General features: G+C 44.6%; 2 protein-coding genes across 4 annotated transcripts in view; one reads left to right on the plus strand and one right to left on the minus strand.

Annotated features, from left to right (window-relative positions):
* LOC139352111 (calcipressin-1-like) overlaps positions 1–5,934 on the minus strand; it is a 248,609-nt gene extending 242,675 nt beyond the window's left edge. The window contains exons 1-2 of one of the 2 annotated variants that reach the window (XR_011603623.1): positions 5,583–5,932; positions 5,292–5,441 (exon numbers count right to left, since the gene is read on the minus strand). Coding sequence is in view for 1 of the 2 variants with exons in the window: in XM_070994184.1 (XP_070850285.1) it covers positions 5,292–5,414 (123 nt within the window). In the remaining variant the exon portion in view is untranslated. Of the gene's footprint in view, positions 1–5,291; positions 5,442–5,582 lie in introns of both variants that reach the window. The other variant, XM_070994184.1, reaches the window with a different exon arrangement.
* A 918-nt stretch (positions 5,935–6,852) lies between these two features.
* On the plus strand, positions 6,853–17,113 carry LOC139327924 (chloride intracellular channel protein 4). Of its 2 annotated transcripts, none has more exons than XM_070957953.1 (6): positions 6,853–9,879; positions 13,459–13,568; positions 13,727–13,852; positions 14,205–14,311; positions 14,920–15,101; positions 15,247–17,098. In XM_070957953.1, the coding sequence occupies exons 1-6, from the start codon at positions 7,459–7,461 to the stop codon at positions 15,406–15,408; spliced, it is 3,108 nt and encodes a 1,035-aa protein (XP_070814054.1). In that variant the 5' UTR covers positions 6,853–7,458; the 3' UTR covers positions 15,409–17,098. The 2 variants fall into 2 exon arrangements, with proteins under 2 accessions (XP_070814054.1, XP_070814055.1); XM_070957954.1 differs by lacking the exon at positions 6,853–9,879 and adding an exon at positions 12,977–13,226 and having other exon boundaries at positions 15,247–17,113.
* The last annotated feature ends 531 nt before the right edge of the window (positions 17,114–17,644 follow it).

Genomic DNA, 17,644 nt, shown 5'->3' on the forward strand with positions numbered 1-17,644 from the left:
ATGTTTTTGTTTCATCTTCCCATTTTTTCCATTCCCTCACTGGACAGATAGGCCGGCGACACACACCGACAGACAGGTGTGCACATGCACGGCGCACACATGAGCGAGTCCTGATTGCCTGACACATACTGGACATAGCGCTGTGTTACTAGCCAGCTGCTACATTTTTATTGCATCATGCTCTTCTTTCCAGCGCCGTGGTGAAAGTTATAAAGTTCAACTAGCAATTGATATTTGAAGGGCGATACCGCGGCGGTGAAGGGGCGAGAGCCTGGCCCCATACTGGCTTTAAGAGGCTAATATCAACGTAGATTAGCAAGAGAGTTAGCTACCACAATGAGCCGGGTAGTTAAGCTGAGTGGAAAAAGGAAGGAAACATGGCTCTGTCCAACAGTAACAAAATCCACCTACAAACACCTCTAAAGCTCACTAATGAACACACAAATTCGTTGGCAGAGCGGCACAAAACCCCCATAAAATGAGTCTCGATGAAGATAACGAGGACGCGTCGGAAACACCAGGTGTAAACACGGCGAAAGGTGTAATTGCGCTGTAGGATGAAATGACACGCACTCATTTTCCACAGCAGTAAAATCCACCAAGGCACAAACACCAAGCAGTGTTTTGGTATCTGATGAACCTTCAACCAAAACACACCTGGATCATATTTCAGTGCATGAAACACACAGGACAGCAGCCCTCAGCAGCCCTGCTTTTCATTATTGTTGTTGTTTGGCAATTTCTTGCTAATCATCAGCTGATCTTTAGATCCATACTGATTTATCTGCCTTCTCGCACGCACAGGTGACCCCTTCTATGGCAGGTGACGAAGAACTGCTGACAGAGGCTTTACTGGGGAAGACACGAGGCCGTTTCTCCAGATCAACAGCTGAGAGCAAAGACTCTGACCTCTGCTCTGCCTGCATGTGATCGCTTCGCACTCAACACCTCTTACAGTAACAAACAGGGGTCAGCTGCTCCACCAGGTGACACGTTGAGGCAGTCTCCATGATGACTGAAATCTGCTCATCGTCCAAACTCTGGACATCCATACACCGGTCTCCATTTCTGCAACCACTGAGAGACAGATCAAAACCCTCTTTGTAATTTAGGTGGATTCCAGCTCCTTCCAGAGAAAAAAATCCCAGTGACAAATCCTTATTTTTAAACCTGAGCTCTGTGATCCGTCCTGCCACAAAATCCACTTTCAGCCAAAAGCACATCAAGTTACGGAAGCCAGACTCCACTGACAGGCTGTTTCCTTGCGGCTTTAACGAATTCCATATCAGAACAGGAAAAGACGGCCTGGAGCACCATGACACATCCATCCCTTTTCCAGCTCCACCCGCCTACCGCTGAACTTAGGGACAATTTCAGAATAACAACAGTAAATCTCTTCCATGGACTTACACTAAGTCTGAGTCAGCGCACGGTGAACAAAACAAAAGTGCTCAGATTTTCCACTGGGCCTGAAACTTGTTTGTCTGATGCTGGTGCTTCTTATCCATCCGTCCATCCATGCCTAACCTAATTTTCCTGTTGGGTAAGATAAGTACTGCTAACCACTGCACTGGAAACTGTGATCACACATCTATAATCTTAATTATTTGAGTATTTTTATGCTCTCATCCGTAGCTGCCACTGGGTGTGTCCTGCTGGAAAAGCCCATGAGACTTTCCAGACCTACATCAGAGTTTTTCCTGACCCAAATCTATTCTTCCATGCTGGTTTATTAATGCTGTTTTTAGTCAGTTTTCTGCTCCAGTTGGGCTGAGAACAGTTTGACATGCATAACACACTGGAAAATACATTCGGCTTCATTCCCGTAAAGGGACTCATTTCAAAAGAACATCCTGTTTCCTCCAACATACAAATAGGGACATGTCAGTATAGCGGTTTTATGGTGAAATACACAGTTCACATTAGCGTCATTACAACAACCAGCACGGATTTCAGTAGGGACAGTGAATGCAGCACGGTGCTCCCAGTTTGATGTTGTTTAGTCATGAGAGAGCAAGTTCAACTGGTCAAACAGAGGCAAAACAATCACAACAAGGCCTCCAAAGCCTCTGGAAACTGTGGCCACAGTCTGCTATGCTAACATTAGCTAGCTGTCCACAGTTTGCGGATGGTACTATTCTACGTGACGGACAAGGAGGAAACTCACTGATATGGATTTGGATAGAAAATATCTCACGCTTTTATGCAAATTGTGGCCGTCAGATCTGAAAAAACAAGCTCAAACGGCGCCACGTCAGCAACAAGTCGTCGAGTTGAAGCATCTGACCGGTCTTAGGAAACATCTGTGGGTGAATGATGATCGCACGAACTCTTTAACAAAGGCTGGAGGAGCAGCCTCAAACGTCCTCCACCCAAGCCTTAGTCCGATTAGCTTCACTTCCCAGCAAATACTAGACTACACTGTGGGAGATTTGCAGCCTTTGAACGAATGAATGGAAATTTTATGCCGACACTGATAAATCTGCTATAATATCACGATTCACCGGCAGGGCTGATTTATCTGCATTTAGAGTGGCCTCTCACATGCCACTTAGGCTGATTTTAACCATCAAAACCATCTTTAAACAACCAACCTGTTTGCATTTATGAAAATAAAATCCATGGCCAACATGGCGCAGATGGAGTTTCACTATATTTCAGCTCTATTATTAGTTTCATGAAAGTTTGATGAGTACCGAGTACATGGAAATTTGATACCAGCATGAATAAACCTGCTATGATTTAAGTCCTGATGAATAAAAATGGAACGTCTCATTGTGTTGTCAGTCTTATACAGACTATAAAATGGTTTCCGCCCAGATTTTAATCACATTTGCACAAACTCAGCATAAGAAAACGCCAGTATGTAAACATTTGTGTCTGCTGATGTTGTGTGAATAAGGGGAGTTGGTCCACAGAGATAAACAGTAGGTGGCAGAGCTTCGTGTACGCCATGATTTATTCACCAAGCATGTTTCCACTGCACTTTGTGGCATTTTGCTTCTGTTGATTAACCACCTTTGTCATGTCAGCCAAGCATAAAAACGTCTGCTTCCGTGAAGACGCCTGTTCTGCTGAAGTAAACTCATGCGTTACCAGAACGACTGAATGTTCTCAAGAATTCATGACACACTCACACACCCTCAGTGGAATATCCTGCCATACGATAAATCGGCTGACCCTTAAATCCTCGCAAAGTAGCAGGATTATGGAGGGAGGGGAAAAAAACTCAAGTTTTCACCGGATGCCCTTTGCCCCTCGCCTCTGTTGTTTCCTTCAACGTCAGCACCCACAGCAAACGCCGGCTCGTCTCAATGTCCCTGCGCGGCTGCTAAATCACCCGCTTTTATTTGCACGCACAAGAGTACAGGCTGACTCTCCAGTTTCAGCCTGAACACTGTGGTGACTTTTCTTTGGCAGTGTCACGGAGTTCAAGCTGTCTTGAAGAAATAGCTGGTGTCCTATCCCACATATAAAACACTTTTTCCTCAAACAAATATTTTCCTAATGATTTAAAGAGCACGATGAGCTCCCTATTGAGTCCCTGGCTGTTTTCCACTGAGACTGTTTTTCCACTGTCTGACTGTTGTTCTCTACTGCTGATGAACCTCAGCACACACACCGACAACAAAGCTTTAGTCACTGTTGAAGCCACCAGTGTCACTCTGCAACACCCTGGGTGACTCTGCCATAATCAGGAGCTCAGCACTTCAACACACTCTTACTCACAGTATCATCATGGATGTCTTTCATAAAGCTCAACTGCATAAATAAATAAACCAGCCTGATGTGAACGTCTGTTTTTGGTCACATCGATGCAGATATCTTGTAAATCCAGTATTACCTTAAAGTAGCAGTGGCCTAATGCTATCAGAGATATTAAAGTGAGCGTTAACACGGTGTGAACAGCATCTGACGAGTACAGGAAACTCAAAATAGAAGCACCATTGCAGAAAATCACTGCACTTCACTCAGAATGGACCCAAATACTTGAATAAGTGGCTGATTTCTAATTACAAGGTTTATTTGTTGTCAAGTCGAGCTCATGGCAGAACATCTGATGAGGTGACGTCTGCTGATGCTGAGAATTTCACCGAGCCTGTACAACCTGTTGACAAACGGCTGGGAAGCTTCAAATCGGTCGTGCCTGCTGGTTTCCGTACACACTGCTGCAGTCATGGAAGTGACAATGTGTTTCAAGACTCCATCTAGCTGTGTTACAGTGCTCCATTATCACTTTTCAATGAGTCATAACTTGCCCTCGCAGTCCATTCAGAGACCTGATTTTATGCATTTGTATCTCATTTTTACCATTAGCAACAATCTAAGCATGTACGCAATACAACGAGTTTTAAAGCTCCATGCTACACACACACCTTATTGTTGGTACTGAAAATGTATTAAGGTTTAATACGTGGCCTTCAGGTGGTTTTAATGGCATGTCCTTATTGTAGATCTCAGCCTGCCTTTTAGTAGTGAAAGTCACGTTTTTATGCCTCCATCACGGAGAGAATGCATCACAAGGTGTTGAGGTGTGAAGCTAAAATAAGCCGCTTTTTAAACAAAGGGTGCGGAAATCTTTAGCATAAGTCACGCCGCCCATCTTTCATCAACTCACAAAAACCTTTTCCACTTCACCAAGCACAAATCAACCCCCTCCCAAGGCCTACACTCACAGGAGCACAAGAAAAACCCTGAAATAGATTAATATATTATGTGTAGTTTACACCCAGGTTACATGTCTGTGGACTGTTTCCAAATCTATTGTTAGGCAGAAGTCTTAGTTATACAAGACTAGAAGCAAATGCCAACTGAATATTATTGGAAACTCAATGATACATCCTGTGGCTGATGTCATTCTTGTGCCTCATCTGCTTGGATAAAATTAACTGACCCAAGTTCAGCTATTAAATAACAGGCTGACTAAGGAACCAGGAAGTTGTTATCATCTTAGTCATAGAGATATTGAACTAGTTACTCCCATCTAGGGGCCTCAATTCACTCAAATATGCATCTTTAATACTGCTACTGATTCAAACTGGACCTGTGTGGACCTGCACAGGACAGTTCAGCACAGCACCAAACTCCATTCAAAAATCAGGTGATCCTGCGTTTCCTTGCTCAGCAGCTTTACATTACACTTCACAGCACGTTACTTTTTATATTTTACAAATCCAAAAGCAAAACCCTTAAGGTCGGCACACATCCAATAAAGAAAAAGGCACGCAGCTGAACACAATGCCAGCGTTTGTAATGAGTCCGTCTTGATCTTCACAGCACTTTGCCCTTACCTTCAGACTGCCTTCATTGAACAAATCCTCCGGCACTTTGCAGGCGATCAGGGCGTTCGGCAAATCGGTAAACTGGACATCTACCGTCGCCTCCTCTTCACCGCCGTTCTCTGCTTGCTGCATCACGACTTATTATTGATAAAGTGTCCTCTGGAAGCACAAAAACGAAACCATTTTACCAAAGCAGAAATCCCCACACATGAAAAAAGCTAACGCCCACCATCTACATCTTTGTAGCTGTAGCAGCTAACGCAGTGGCTAATGCAAGGATATATTTACTGTCATACGTACCAATAAAGCGTGGATGTTATTTCATGATAATGAGATGTCAAACAGCCCTATCAACGATGTTTTCAAGCAAACAGCTCACAGAAGTAAAGCGGCTCCTGAGTGTATTAGCTTACAAGCCGGACTAAGCAGGCTAGCAAGCTAAGCTAACCAGGAATCTGAAATGAAACCACTAAAAAGACAAAACACGTAATATTCCGTGAATATCTTTGCTCGGTTACCTATAGGTGAACCCGGGCGTTTAACAGCGGGTATTGTCACAGGTTAAATCCGAACAAAATTCTCTAATATTGACCACAAATAAACCTCTCAAATGGATTTGTTAGCATGGCGCAGCGGATAAAGGAGATGACGTAAATTGAACCGTAGACATGCGTTTCCGGTTTTGGAGTCTTTATTGCATTTTAATTGTATTTTAAATTTTAATGGTGTTAAACGGTGCTTTTACCGGTCTATGCAACTGCATTAACAAATACTGACCACTCGTAATATTTAAATATATATTATAAATAGTTGTGTAGTTATAATAATGTAATTATCTCCATTATCATCTAAAAAAGACGAAGAACTATCACAAAAGTTTACTTCTTTTATTTTATTCATAGATAAATGTGCCATCTTGCTAATGAAGTAATTTTTATTCATGTTTTCCTGATAATTAGGGTTAACAGTTTCAAAACATTGTGCACTATTTCACTGAGTCAAGAGACTGCCCTCTTGTGGCAGCTTCTGCTTATTACAGGTTGAGAAACATCATGCAGTTGTTACTGTTATCCAAATTATAGAAGAGAAACGTGTAAGAAATGCATATGATGAGAGACATCATTTAAAAAATAATTATTTAGATGAAAAGATAAATTAAGCTTATCCATGTCCGCTGTTAAAAATATAAAGACAAATAACTGATAGTGTGTTACTGACCATGATGCACTGGTCTGATTAAATGTAAAGTTGAGGGATCAACATCAATATCATCCAAGCTTGCACAATTTCTTCAAAATTAGTGCAGAAATAAAGGAGAATTCAAAAGTAAAACTGAAGAGTGGGGCTGAAATTTGGAGTTCACCCAGCATGTGTGTGTTTGTGTGTGTGCATAATGAACTTCAACTCACTTTAACTGGTGCTGGTCCCTGGGTGGCAGAGGGGTTTAAGCTCCTGGTCATGTGGGGATCAGCCTCCATTTAATCCACTGGAAAGTGAGAGAGAGAGAGCGAGAGAGAGCAAGAGGTGGATTGTATTTATTGATGTCTAACGCTGCTCTAGGTGCAGTGCTGATCTGAGAGCCCCACACAGGCGTAGAGTAAAAAGAGTGCGTACTTACAAACCATACATTCATCTGAATAATATATACTGTCTTATGATATTTGGAGGTGAAGTCTCAGAAGTTGGATTTTCTTTCCTCTGCATTTCTGGGAATACTGCGGGCCTTTTACGATCTGCGACGCTTCGTGAACATTCACCTTTCTACCACGGTGGACAGCTGGACTCATCTCAAATCATCCCTCACAAAGCAACTTGGGAGCTATTCCAGGATTTGAGTCCTCTCGTGACCTTTGAGACACTTAATTCCTGCTCCAAGCCTCTCGCCTTGGAACACCAGACACACTGTGAGATCCCTTGTGAATATTTTCTGGAATACTGTTTTTATTTGACATTTTTTGGAGCCTCAGCATCCTCAGAAAAGCCTTCTTTTGGACCGAATCAGGAAACTACAACCATTCTGCAATCTTAGTCTCAGAACCTCTAAAATCTTGAGTTTCCCTGGAATACTGGGCCAACTCCACAAAACTGACATTTTACAGAACTGCACACTGATCCTGGAAACTTGGGCACCAATTATTCCTCAGTAAGTGTCCCATTATTTCCTAAACTTCGCCTAATGGCTCAGTCAGACTCCTGTCCAAACCCAGACCTGTCAAATGGGGCAATTGTCCACAGCCCACTAGGTGTTTGCTCAGACCTGGATGCCCAGAGAGGAAGAGAGGATGAGGAGGGAGAAGAGGAAGATGAGGAGGTGGAACTAGCTGAGGAGGTAGGGGAGGATGTTTTGATCATGGCTGGGGCAGGAGATGGGCAAGCCAAAGGAGAAAGCAGCGAGCACAGTGAAAGGGAGGAGGTGAGGATTATCCAAGCTGCCCTGTTAACAAATGGAGAAATAAGAGAGGGTGAGGGAGGAGGTGAAAGACTGGAGGACAACTGGGAAGCAGGAGCAGAAGTGGAGGATGAGGAGCACAAAATGATGGATGAACAGACAAGAGAGAAAGACAGTGAAGGCGATGGAGGGCAAGAGTTAAAAGACATGGAGACAATGATTGAAAACCCATGTCACCTTTCAGTGTTGATGGAGGGTGAGAAAGGTGAAGAGCAGATATTAGACAGCGATGAAGAAGATGAAGAAGAGGTGATGGCATGTTCAGACACAGAGCTCAGGGATGATAAGACCAGTAACGGAGACAATGGCTTAGAGGAACATCAGGTAGTGTCCAGTACCGATGATGTAGAGGACTCTACCGAGGACGCAGACAAAACACAAGTCCTTACTCCACCCACTGATGGAGAGGCAAGCGTTGAGGAGCCAACAATAGATGTGATCCCTGTTACAACGGGACTGAATAAACAAGTCAGCAATCAAGGCAATGTGTGCCAAACCGCAACCAGTCAGACCAACCAGTTAACCAGTGACAATGAAGAGAAGGACAACTCAGAATCCAGAAGACAGGAAGTTGAGCCCATTAATAGTAACAGCACATGGCAACAGAGGGACTGTATAGAGACGAAGGTGGAGGATGAGGGAAATGAGGAGATCGTAAAAGATGCCATGTCCTCCTGTGATGATGTTCTAGACGTAGAGGGGAAAGCAAATGAGGTGGTAGAGCAACCAGACGTGTCCTTTGTCGCCTCTAAAGAACAGTCGCAGGCAGAGGTAGGGATTGAGGAAACAAGGATGGCAGGGATCAAACAGAAGGTGCTAGAGGAAAAGGAGGTGCGACAGGTTTGGGTTAATACTCTAACAGTGACGGATGGGGGAGGACAGAGCAGAGAAGAGGAGGGTAAGACAGGTGATAATGTCCTTAGAGAGCCATTGCGTGAGGAAGAGGACACAGAAGGAGGTGATCTAGAAATGCAAGAAGAGGAGACGGTTCAAGCTGAAAACCAGGACAGGGAAGATCACCCAGAACCGGTACAGGAGTGTGAGGAGGAGGCGCCTTCAGACAGGCGGCAAGATGTGGATTTGGACCAGGTGGAGGAGGCCTTTGAACTGGAGGAAGGGGGTGAAGTTGAACCTGAAAAGCCAGGACCTGAGGTCACATCAGAGGAGCATGAGCCCACAGCAGAGGAGGGAGGTGATCTGCAAGAACATCCTTCGCAGGTCCTCAAAGAAGCAGGGACAGACTGGGGAGAAAACCTGAAGGAACAGCTAAGAGCAGAAGATGAGAAGGGAGGAGACGCAGAAGACGAAGCAGTGGAGGGAGAGGTGGAGATGGCGGAAGAGCCGGTGACTGTTTTAGATGATGAGATCGAAGAGATAGAGGAAAGTCAGAGTACTGAACTTGAAGAACAAACGCCTGCCACCATTACAGTTCCTTCTGAAGACACCACATTCAAGACAAATGACGGAGAGCATCAAGAACTGCAAGGAGAGAAGGCTGAACTCCTTGAGGACAACGATGAGAAACAGATAGATGAAAAAACAGAGAAGGTAGATAAGGATGAGAAGCCAAAAGACGACAACGTAGAGGTAGAGCTGGACGTAAATGGAAGAGTTAAAGGACTGAAGCAAGCAATGGAGAACGGGATCCTGAGTCCTGAGACGCAGCCGCCCAGGAAGGAAGAATGGGGGACAGCAAGAGTGTTGTCACCCAGGAGAAAAGATAATGCCTGGATTAAAAAAGATCAACCCGAAGAGGAGAGAGCACCAGAAGTGAAAGAGTGGAGGAAAGAACTGAGGCCTGTGAAGAAAGACATCTGGGAACCTGAGAGGGGACGAAAAGAATGGACGAAGAAGGAAACGACGGCAGAAGAGAAAAGCCCGCCGAGGAAGGAGGACTGGATAAAGGAGCTGAAGTCGGTGATTAAAGACGAATCGCTGCCCAAAAAGAGGGATGAGCAGGTGAAGAAAAAGCGAGTGGTGCTGCTGGAGGATGGCCATTCGTATTTCCCCCAGCGGGAGGAGATGAATGAAAAGAGAGAGGAGGTGAAACTGATCTCCCATAGGAGGGTGGAGAGCCCTTTGCCCCCCGTGCACAGGAACAACACAACGCCCCAAGACCAGGACTACGAGATCTCCCTCTACGTCAAGGTAACGAACCATCTGAGCCACCACATACTGCACGTCCACCCTGGGTCAATAACTCTTCTAATACACTGAGAAAACAAGGGTTCCTCCACGGCTCCTTGGTCAAAGTAACACACCATGACAGTTTAACGGTTCTAAAACAGTAAAGTGACGTTATGAACTTTGCAATTAATAGATAAACAGTATAAAAGAAAGCAATAAAGAGACGACTCTATGACTGCGTTCAAGCCAGCAATGTATTTCACTGTGTTGGCCAATTGAATACCTACATTTCTGGTTTGTGGTACCTGAAGCAACCAATGCAGTCGCTTAAATTTGTTTTTAAATGCAGCTCTATTTTATCTATTGCATCAGCGAAAGCCGCTGGAGGCCAAATGTGAACCAGCTTGGATTCATAGATGCAGCCTCAAGGTCAAATTTTTGGGGAAATGTTGACTCGGGCCGAGAATTAAAGGGTTCCAATAAGCAGCACATGAGGAGCTCCTGAGCAGCACACTTGGACCAGCTTCGGAGCATCGTTCAGTAGGAGACTGGCATAATTCTGGAAAACGCCAACGCAGGATTTAGGCCACTGTTGAGCCAAGCCATTTTGGCCTCAGGGTTATGGAGCTAAGCCCAGGCAGGCGGTCCTGTGACATGCCTGTTGGAAAAGAAAAAGTAATAGCAACAGAGCGAAGCAGCAAAATGCTAATCTAATCTATTAAAACTGGTGACTTCAGAGCTCCAAGGAAACTCAGAATTCATGCAGACAAGAGATTTCTAAATCCAACATAACAATGGTTGTGTACATCACAGTTTCTTTTGCTTTCTGCACACAAACGTGCTGGTGTGATGTGGCTGTCTTTGGCATGGACGCTGTCCTTATTGGCACACAGTCTTGATAGAGAGCAAGTGAGAGAAACCCCATCTTGATCTGCTTCCCTTATCCCATTAAGACAGTGATATCCTAATCCACCAGGCATGGTAGCCTACATTGCTCCATGCATGCAACTCTACAGGTTGTGGACAAAATAATAGGAACACACTACACTCTACCATTATGAAAGCTCTACACGTGCGTGTGCTTAGTAAAGATGCACGTGTCACCTCAACCTGCACACGCACACACCGTTTAATTTCGCTCCCTGGCTCTGCAGCGCATTCCTGACTGAGGCGAGAATAAAAGAGGGCAGCCTGCTCACGGCCAGCCGAGAGGTTTAACGCCAAGAAAAAATGCACTAATATCTGAGAGCGGCCTCACACATACACACAGCGAGCCTGTTCTCCGTGGGAGCTCACATTCAAACAATGGCTGCCTTTGTCAGGAACTCTGCTGGCAGCACAGACTGAGGTAGATGGAAATATTATGGGAAGGTTCAAGCGTCCTTCTGTGTCGCCGGACTCAGCAGCACACAAGTACTGCATGTACCAATTAATGGGAGGATTTCATGGAGCAGTTCTGTCAAAACGACACGACTACAATAAGATCTTTCCTCTCTGTCTTCATCTTGTATGGCACTGTAGTGGAGCTGGTTTTAGGGCACCGATGGCTGTATTACAGTGCTATACTGGTGCTGCCAGTAGCATGCAGGGTTAATCTCTACATTCTCACTCTGTAAGCTGATTAGCCTGCTGTTTTGGTGCGGAGAGCTCTGGGCACAGTGTTGCTGGAAACAACACACTCGCCTCAAGCTCCATTCTGCATGCACGTTATCTTGAACAGCTTGGAAACAAAATGAACAAAGGTTTGACTGACAGAGGTCTATTTGGTTTTTGATTGATGAGGCCGACCTGAGCTGTCCTACTCAGCCTCACCCCCTACTGGGTCCCCCTTCCTGTGGACCTGATGATGTAAACGACCTTTATTAGACTTTTTTTTTTAAATCGACCTACTTTCTGTGACTTAAGTGGCTTTTATTGCACTTATTAATTTGATTTTGTTTTCTCTAAAATGGACGTACCTCCAGCTTTCTAAGGGGACCAGTGCGCTCAGTTTTCTGTCTTTCTTCAGCCCCATCAATACGTCTGTGAAGCTTTTTCTTGTCTTCCATCACACATGGTGGGTTTTCTAACCTAAACACAAGGTAACAAAAATGCAGGTGCTTTACTTGATAAAAACACTGACCAAGTCGATCAGATTCAAAGGGATAGAGTCCAAGAGCCAACAGTCATTATTAAGATTTTACTTAATGTGGATAAAAGGAAACTTAATTACCAGAAAAACATTGCTTTCAGTGGCGAGTTGGGATCTGCTGGGGGGATTTGGACCAGCTACAGGCAACCGTTTCAATAAACTAAAGGCTGATTTAAGCGACTGCACGTCTGACTGGTCTTTTAAACTTCAGCTGTTTGCTCTCTCTGGTGATTAACTCTGACATTTCCTGCTAAAGCGATATTCTGATGTCATCTTTCAGTGCAGAGCTTCGGTGGTACAGCACCTCCGCCCACACTATTTTGACTTCTGATGAGCAGCTTCACGCATAACGTATCATGTACATCAAATAAAAGACAGAAAAGCAAAGAGACATCTGGGCTGCTGTGGGCGCCGAAAACATCTTTCCCCAAGGCTGCAACGCACACTCACACTGGACACATTGTGCATGTAAATGTGCGTTTGTGATGGAGCACAGATTCCAGAGCTGCCCACTCCCGTGAAGAATGAGGGAAGTCTTACACAGACACTGACCTCGTGTCAGATCATGATGTTTATGTAAGCAAGTTAAGGCCCGGTTTTCTCCACATTAACTGCCAATTAACTGTTTGTCAGCTTGTCAAGTTCCCACGTTATTCAAAGACAGACTTTACCTTTCTAAAAACCTGTGTCTGAACATTGTGGATGGAGCAACACAGTATCCAGAAATACATCTTGTGTGGTATCACATATATGTTGAATATTGCCACATGACATCAGCTCCTCGTCCCGGTCTTAACCACTGCAGACCCAATCAAACCTCAACCAAATCTAATGCTTAGCCTCTTTCCCCTGGCCCACAATGTGATCAAGACACACACATTTACACTTGAGAGTGTTTAATATCTGCTCTGACAAAGAGGGATTGTGTGGAGCAGACACTGACATACCAGAGAAAGCTGAAAAAAGAAGCAGGCAGATGGACAGGCGGTCAGACGGACATGCGGTCAGACGGATATGGTGGATTTGTTGGGAGATGACGGGATCACTTTTGGATTAAACAAACATGAATTTCTCCTGAGCGCAATACGTCGCTTTGGGTTTTCTTTCTGGGATAAGAAGCTGTCTTAGACGAGCGTGAGCTTTCACTCAACCCTGCTGAACTGGGCGGTTCACCATGTCCCTGTATGACATCGCAGTTAAAACACTGGGCTTCCCAACTATTGAGCTGTTTGTAAAGGTGAGTGATGCTGTCTGCAAGTACTTGATGGCGTATTCACACAGTATCCATGCGTGGCCGCCACAGCGTTCTTGTTTCTCTGGCTGCCGTCTTACACTGTTCATTCAATTGCGATTGTTTCTGCAAATGATTTTGTGCTTCTTCTGCAGCTCATTTTAGACACCGACACTCACTGTGGCTTTGTGTCTGTGTTCGTCTTTGGGTGTGTGTGCATGTGTGTGTGCGTGCATAGGCGGGGAGTGATGGGGAGAGCATTGGTAACTGCCCATTCTCTCAGAGACTGTTTATGATCCTGTGGCTGAAAGGAGTCATCTTCAACGTCACCACCGTCGACCTCAAACGGTAACATGCTGCACACTCATATTCACTGTATGAATATCCATCATACATACCATCATTCAGCTTCAGTATCTGTGGCATCAGGAGAAAAGTACTTGAAATATTTGAAATTAACTGTGATTTAATTGAGTTCGGTAAACACTTACGGTTTGCGTCGTCAGGAAGCCGGCTGACCTGCAGGACCTCGCCCCAGGAACCAACCCCCCCTTTGTGACCTTCAACGGTGAGGTCAAGGTCGATGTCAACAAGATCGAGGAGTTCCTGGAGGAGAAACTGACCCCACCGCGGTACACAAACCCACACAAAGCCCCATGAATGCACAGCAGTTGGCCAGAAGAGGCTTAAGATGGAATTATCCTTTTCCGGGCCGCACATAATAAACATAACATGGGTGTTACATTAGGACACATTTCTTTGGCACAGCAAGGCACATGTGCACCGCAAAGGCAATGTCACGTTTAGCAAACCACAACATAAATAACACTGAAGAAGAGAACAGGAATCAATTTTAGCCTGTGAAAACAGAAAACAATGAGAAAACCAATTAGGAATTCGCTTGACACGCAGGTCTGCACCACACGCTAATGTGTTAGCATCTCTGCAGACGCATGCACATCTCTTATGTGTGTTCATCATCAGCTACCCCAGACTGGCTCCCAGGCATCCTGAAGCCAACACAGCGGGCATCGATGTGTTCGCCAAGTTCTCAGCGTACATCAAAAACCCACGGAAAGACACCAACGACGGTAAGAGAGAGGGACAAACGGAGAGAGTTCATGGTTTAATAAGTAAGTAGACGTTGTAAATATAGTCAGTTTGGTGCTTAAGCTGCCTGCAATGCATGGATTATCCACCAGAGGGCAGAAGACATGTGCCAGAGTGCATTCTACAGGCTTTTCAGGAAAGTATTGACCATGTTGATGTCACAGAGGAATATTTTCTACAGAAACAGATCAGATGACCACATGCATTGAAGTTGGTACTTGATGTGAGTGTAAGCTGAGCGCCACCTGCTGCCATTGTACTGTAACACATGCTATGCTGCAGCACAATGCAATGCAATGTGCCATTCCTGCAGTACGGTGGGACACTTGAGTGCTACTACTGTAAGCACAGTGAATAAATGAATGCTAATGATGCTCTGTATCGGCTGCTTAACTCAGTGTTGTGTTTTCACTTTGCTGGTGGCCAAGTGCTGCAAGTGGCCAAAAATATGCAGCTTTGGTGTGGATGAGGGTAGACAATCTGGGATGATCTGAGTTATTTGAGAGATTTCTGCCAGTTAAGGTCATGTGATGTTCATATTTACAGCCATGTGAACTGTACGACTCTCTCTCTGTACCTCTGTCTGCAGCCTTAGAGAAAGCTTTGATGAAGTCTCTCCGGCGCCTTGATGACTTCCTGAGGACTCCCCTGCCTGAGGAGATTGACGCCGATGCCTCAGGAGACCTGCCCGAGTCCACCAGGAGCTTTCTCGACGGTTCTGAGCTCACCCTGGCGGACTGCAACCTGCTGCCTAAACTCCACATCCTTAAGGTTCATTCAGCCTGATGTTCTGTAGGGAAAATAATGATCTTCAAGGTTCTTATTTGGTCCAAACACAAGAGCTAATTGACACTGACGGTGATAATACTGGACTGCTGGAACACTTCAAGGACCGCTCATATTTTTCTTTTTGCAGGTCGTGGCCAAGAAATACCGTGGATTTCAGATTCCAGCGGAGATGACAGGAGTGTGGAGGTATTTAAACTGCGCCTATCAGAGGGAGGAGTTCACCAGCACCTGCCCCGCTGAGAGGGAGATCCAATTTGCCTACCTGGATGTTGCAAAACGAATCAAATAAGAGGGAGAGACCGGGGGTCAATACATGAGATAGAACAGAGCATGCATACTTCTAGGGGGGTACAACAAGTAGACAGTGTGTGTATGCGTGTGTGTGTCTACAGTAAATGTGTGTGTATGTGTACATGTGTGTGCTCTCACAGGTTGGGTTGCACAGTCGTATCTTCATGCTAATCAGTTGACAAAAAGCAACAACCGGTAATTTGAGGTCTGGCAGAATTAATTCCTGATTTCTTTCTTTTTTTTTTTTTTGACTTTTCAGACAATGGCAGGGCCAAGTTCACCACAAAGACTGAATAAATAGCGCAATGAGCAAGCATTGCTGTTCAGTATGACTGCATTAAAAACCATTTAGTTCTTTTTTTTTTTTTTGCTATGATTAGCTAGTCAGACAATTAGAGCAAACTTAACACACAAGTTTTAATCAGAAAAAATAATCTAAGTGTACAAAGCTGCTATTCAAACTCATTTTAAATAAAGAATATTACACAAACAGTACTGTCAGTTACAGCCCTTCATATATAATCAAACAGGAGGGGACGTTTTGGAAAATGCACTCATTTGCTTTCTTGCCGAGAGTCAGATGAGATGACGGCTTCTGCTCATGAGTGTACGCTAAACATGAAGCTCGAGCCGGGAGCTGTTAGCTTAGCAGAGCACAAAGACTGGAAAACGAGGGAAACTGCTAGCATGTGAAGCCCGGAAGTCACTGGTCTGACATTCCTGTTTTGGTTTTTATGGGATTTAAAGGTGGGACAGAGACATGCTGTTGCCAGTCTGTATGCTAAGAAACTTTTAGCTTTGTATTTAGCTAATATTTCCCAAAAACAAACATTAGCTAGCCAGCATTAGCTTTTGTGTGCCGGCACTGCATCACAAGCTCAGCAAAAAGCCTTACTGAATGACATGCATTCACAATCTTGAAGACAACGTACCTGTGGGCTGCGTTCAGTGGCTCCTCTTCATGTTCTCCTGCTGCTCCCACAGTCCAGTTCACACCTCCCAGTGTAAACGTTTGGCCCTCTGTGTGTGAAATAAATAGTCTGATTCCACTTCCTTCATCAGATATCTGTCTGGATGATGAATCAGTAGTCAAATTAACATGAAACACTGAAGAGTTTAATGTCGAGGCTTCACTAGCTAAGAGCCTTTTCTGTTAAACAGCTAATTGTACTCAACGTGTACTCTGTAATGACACTATTTACTCAGATTGTGATTTTGTTCGACACACTTCTTTTGTATCTAATGCTACTGACTGGCTGAGTGTGGGCAGGTCTTGGTGCTGGTTGGTTTAACTGGTGATGATGACTCTCTGGCTGACACATTACAAAACACTCAAAGACCGCCATTATAATATCCAGATCCTTGATCCTATTGATCATCTCAGCATCTCCTGTTCATCAGTGATGACGCTGCCATTATGCCATGCAAGAATCACCTTTATCCGGCCTTCACCTTTATGGCAAACATCAATTTTAATTCTGTCCAAACGACAGCTCACGTTATGTTTTTCCTACTTACCTTGAATGCAGCTTTATTTCATTAAACACACTTGTTTAATGGCCTTCAGGCAGCAGTGACTGGCAGAGATGTGAGCGTTATCTGCAGCAAACCAACCCTGCCACCAGCCTGCTGTGTTCTGGCCTTATATCCTCTCTGGGGAGAATCTTTATTAAACTGATTTTATCACTATGTGGACGGCCTTCACTGTGTCTCTTGTCTCTGTGTTTCGATCATCATTTTAACAGTGTCAGTCTTTTATGCTCAGTCAAGCGATCTTTCTATTTTAACATGAAAAACAATGAAAACCTATTGCCTGCGCTCGCAGCAGCACAGGTGATGAGTACGTGTACAAACACCTGACGCAGAATCCTCGAGCCGATCTGACTGCACTGAACCGTCACTGCCGTTACACTGGAGCTCCCCGTGGTGACTGTGATATGCAGCTTGCTTACTGAGAGACTGTGAATGCAACAGAAACAATCATTAGACAGGTGTCATCGCATTAATCATAAACATTTACAGCCTTAAATCATAACCAATCAGCAAACTGAGATTCATTAAACTAGCCTGTTTTTTCCCTATGATATTATTTTATGTTGAACACTGTATTTTTACTTCATATCAGTGAAGCTACATGTGACGACTCTTTGCTCAAAGGATCCAAAGTGCACGTGGAAGACCCTTTATATTTAACACATCCACGCATGTGCGAGTCGAGCATGTGCAGACACACA

The sequence above is a fragment of the Chaetodon trifascialis genome, chromosome 24 (genome assembly GCF_039877785.1).
Source record: "Chaetodon trifascialis isolate fChaTrf1 chromosome 24, fChaTrf1.hap1, whole genome shotgun sequence".
In the NCBI taxonomy this organism is placed as follows: Eukaryota; Metazoa; Chordata; class Actinopteri; order Chaetodontiformes; family Chaetodontidae; genus Chaetodon; species Chaetodon trifascialis.

Bases quoted from the DNA above. Each gene is read 5' to 3' on its own strand.
- LOC139327924 (XM_070957953.1), top strand. From the start codon at position 7,459: ATGGCTCAGTCAGACTCCTGTCCAAACCCAGACCTGTCAAATGGGGCA. The intron at 13,569-13,726 runs GTAACATGCTGC...TTGCGTCGTCAG, and splicing joins ACCACCGTCGACCTCAAACG to GAAGCCGGCTGACCTGCAGG. The intron at 14,312-14,919 runs GTAAGAGAGAGG...CTCTGTCTGCAG, and splicing joins ACGGAAAGACACCAACGACG to CCTTAGAGAAAGCTTTGATG.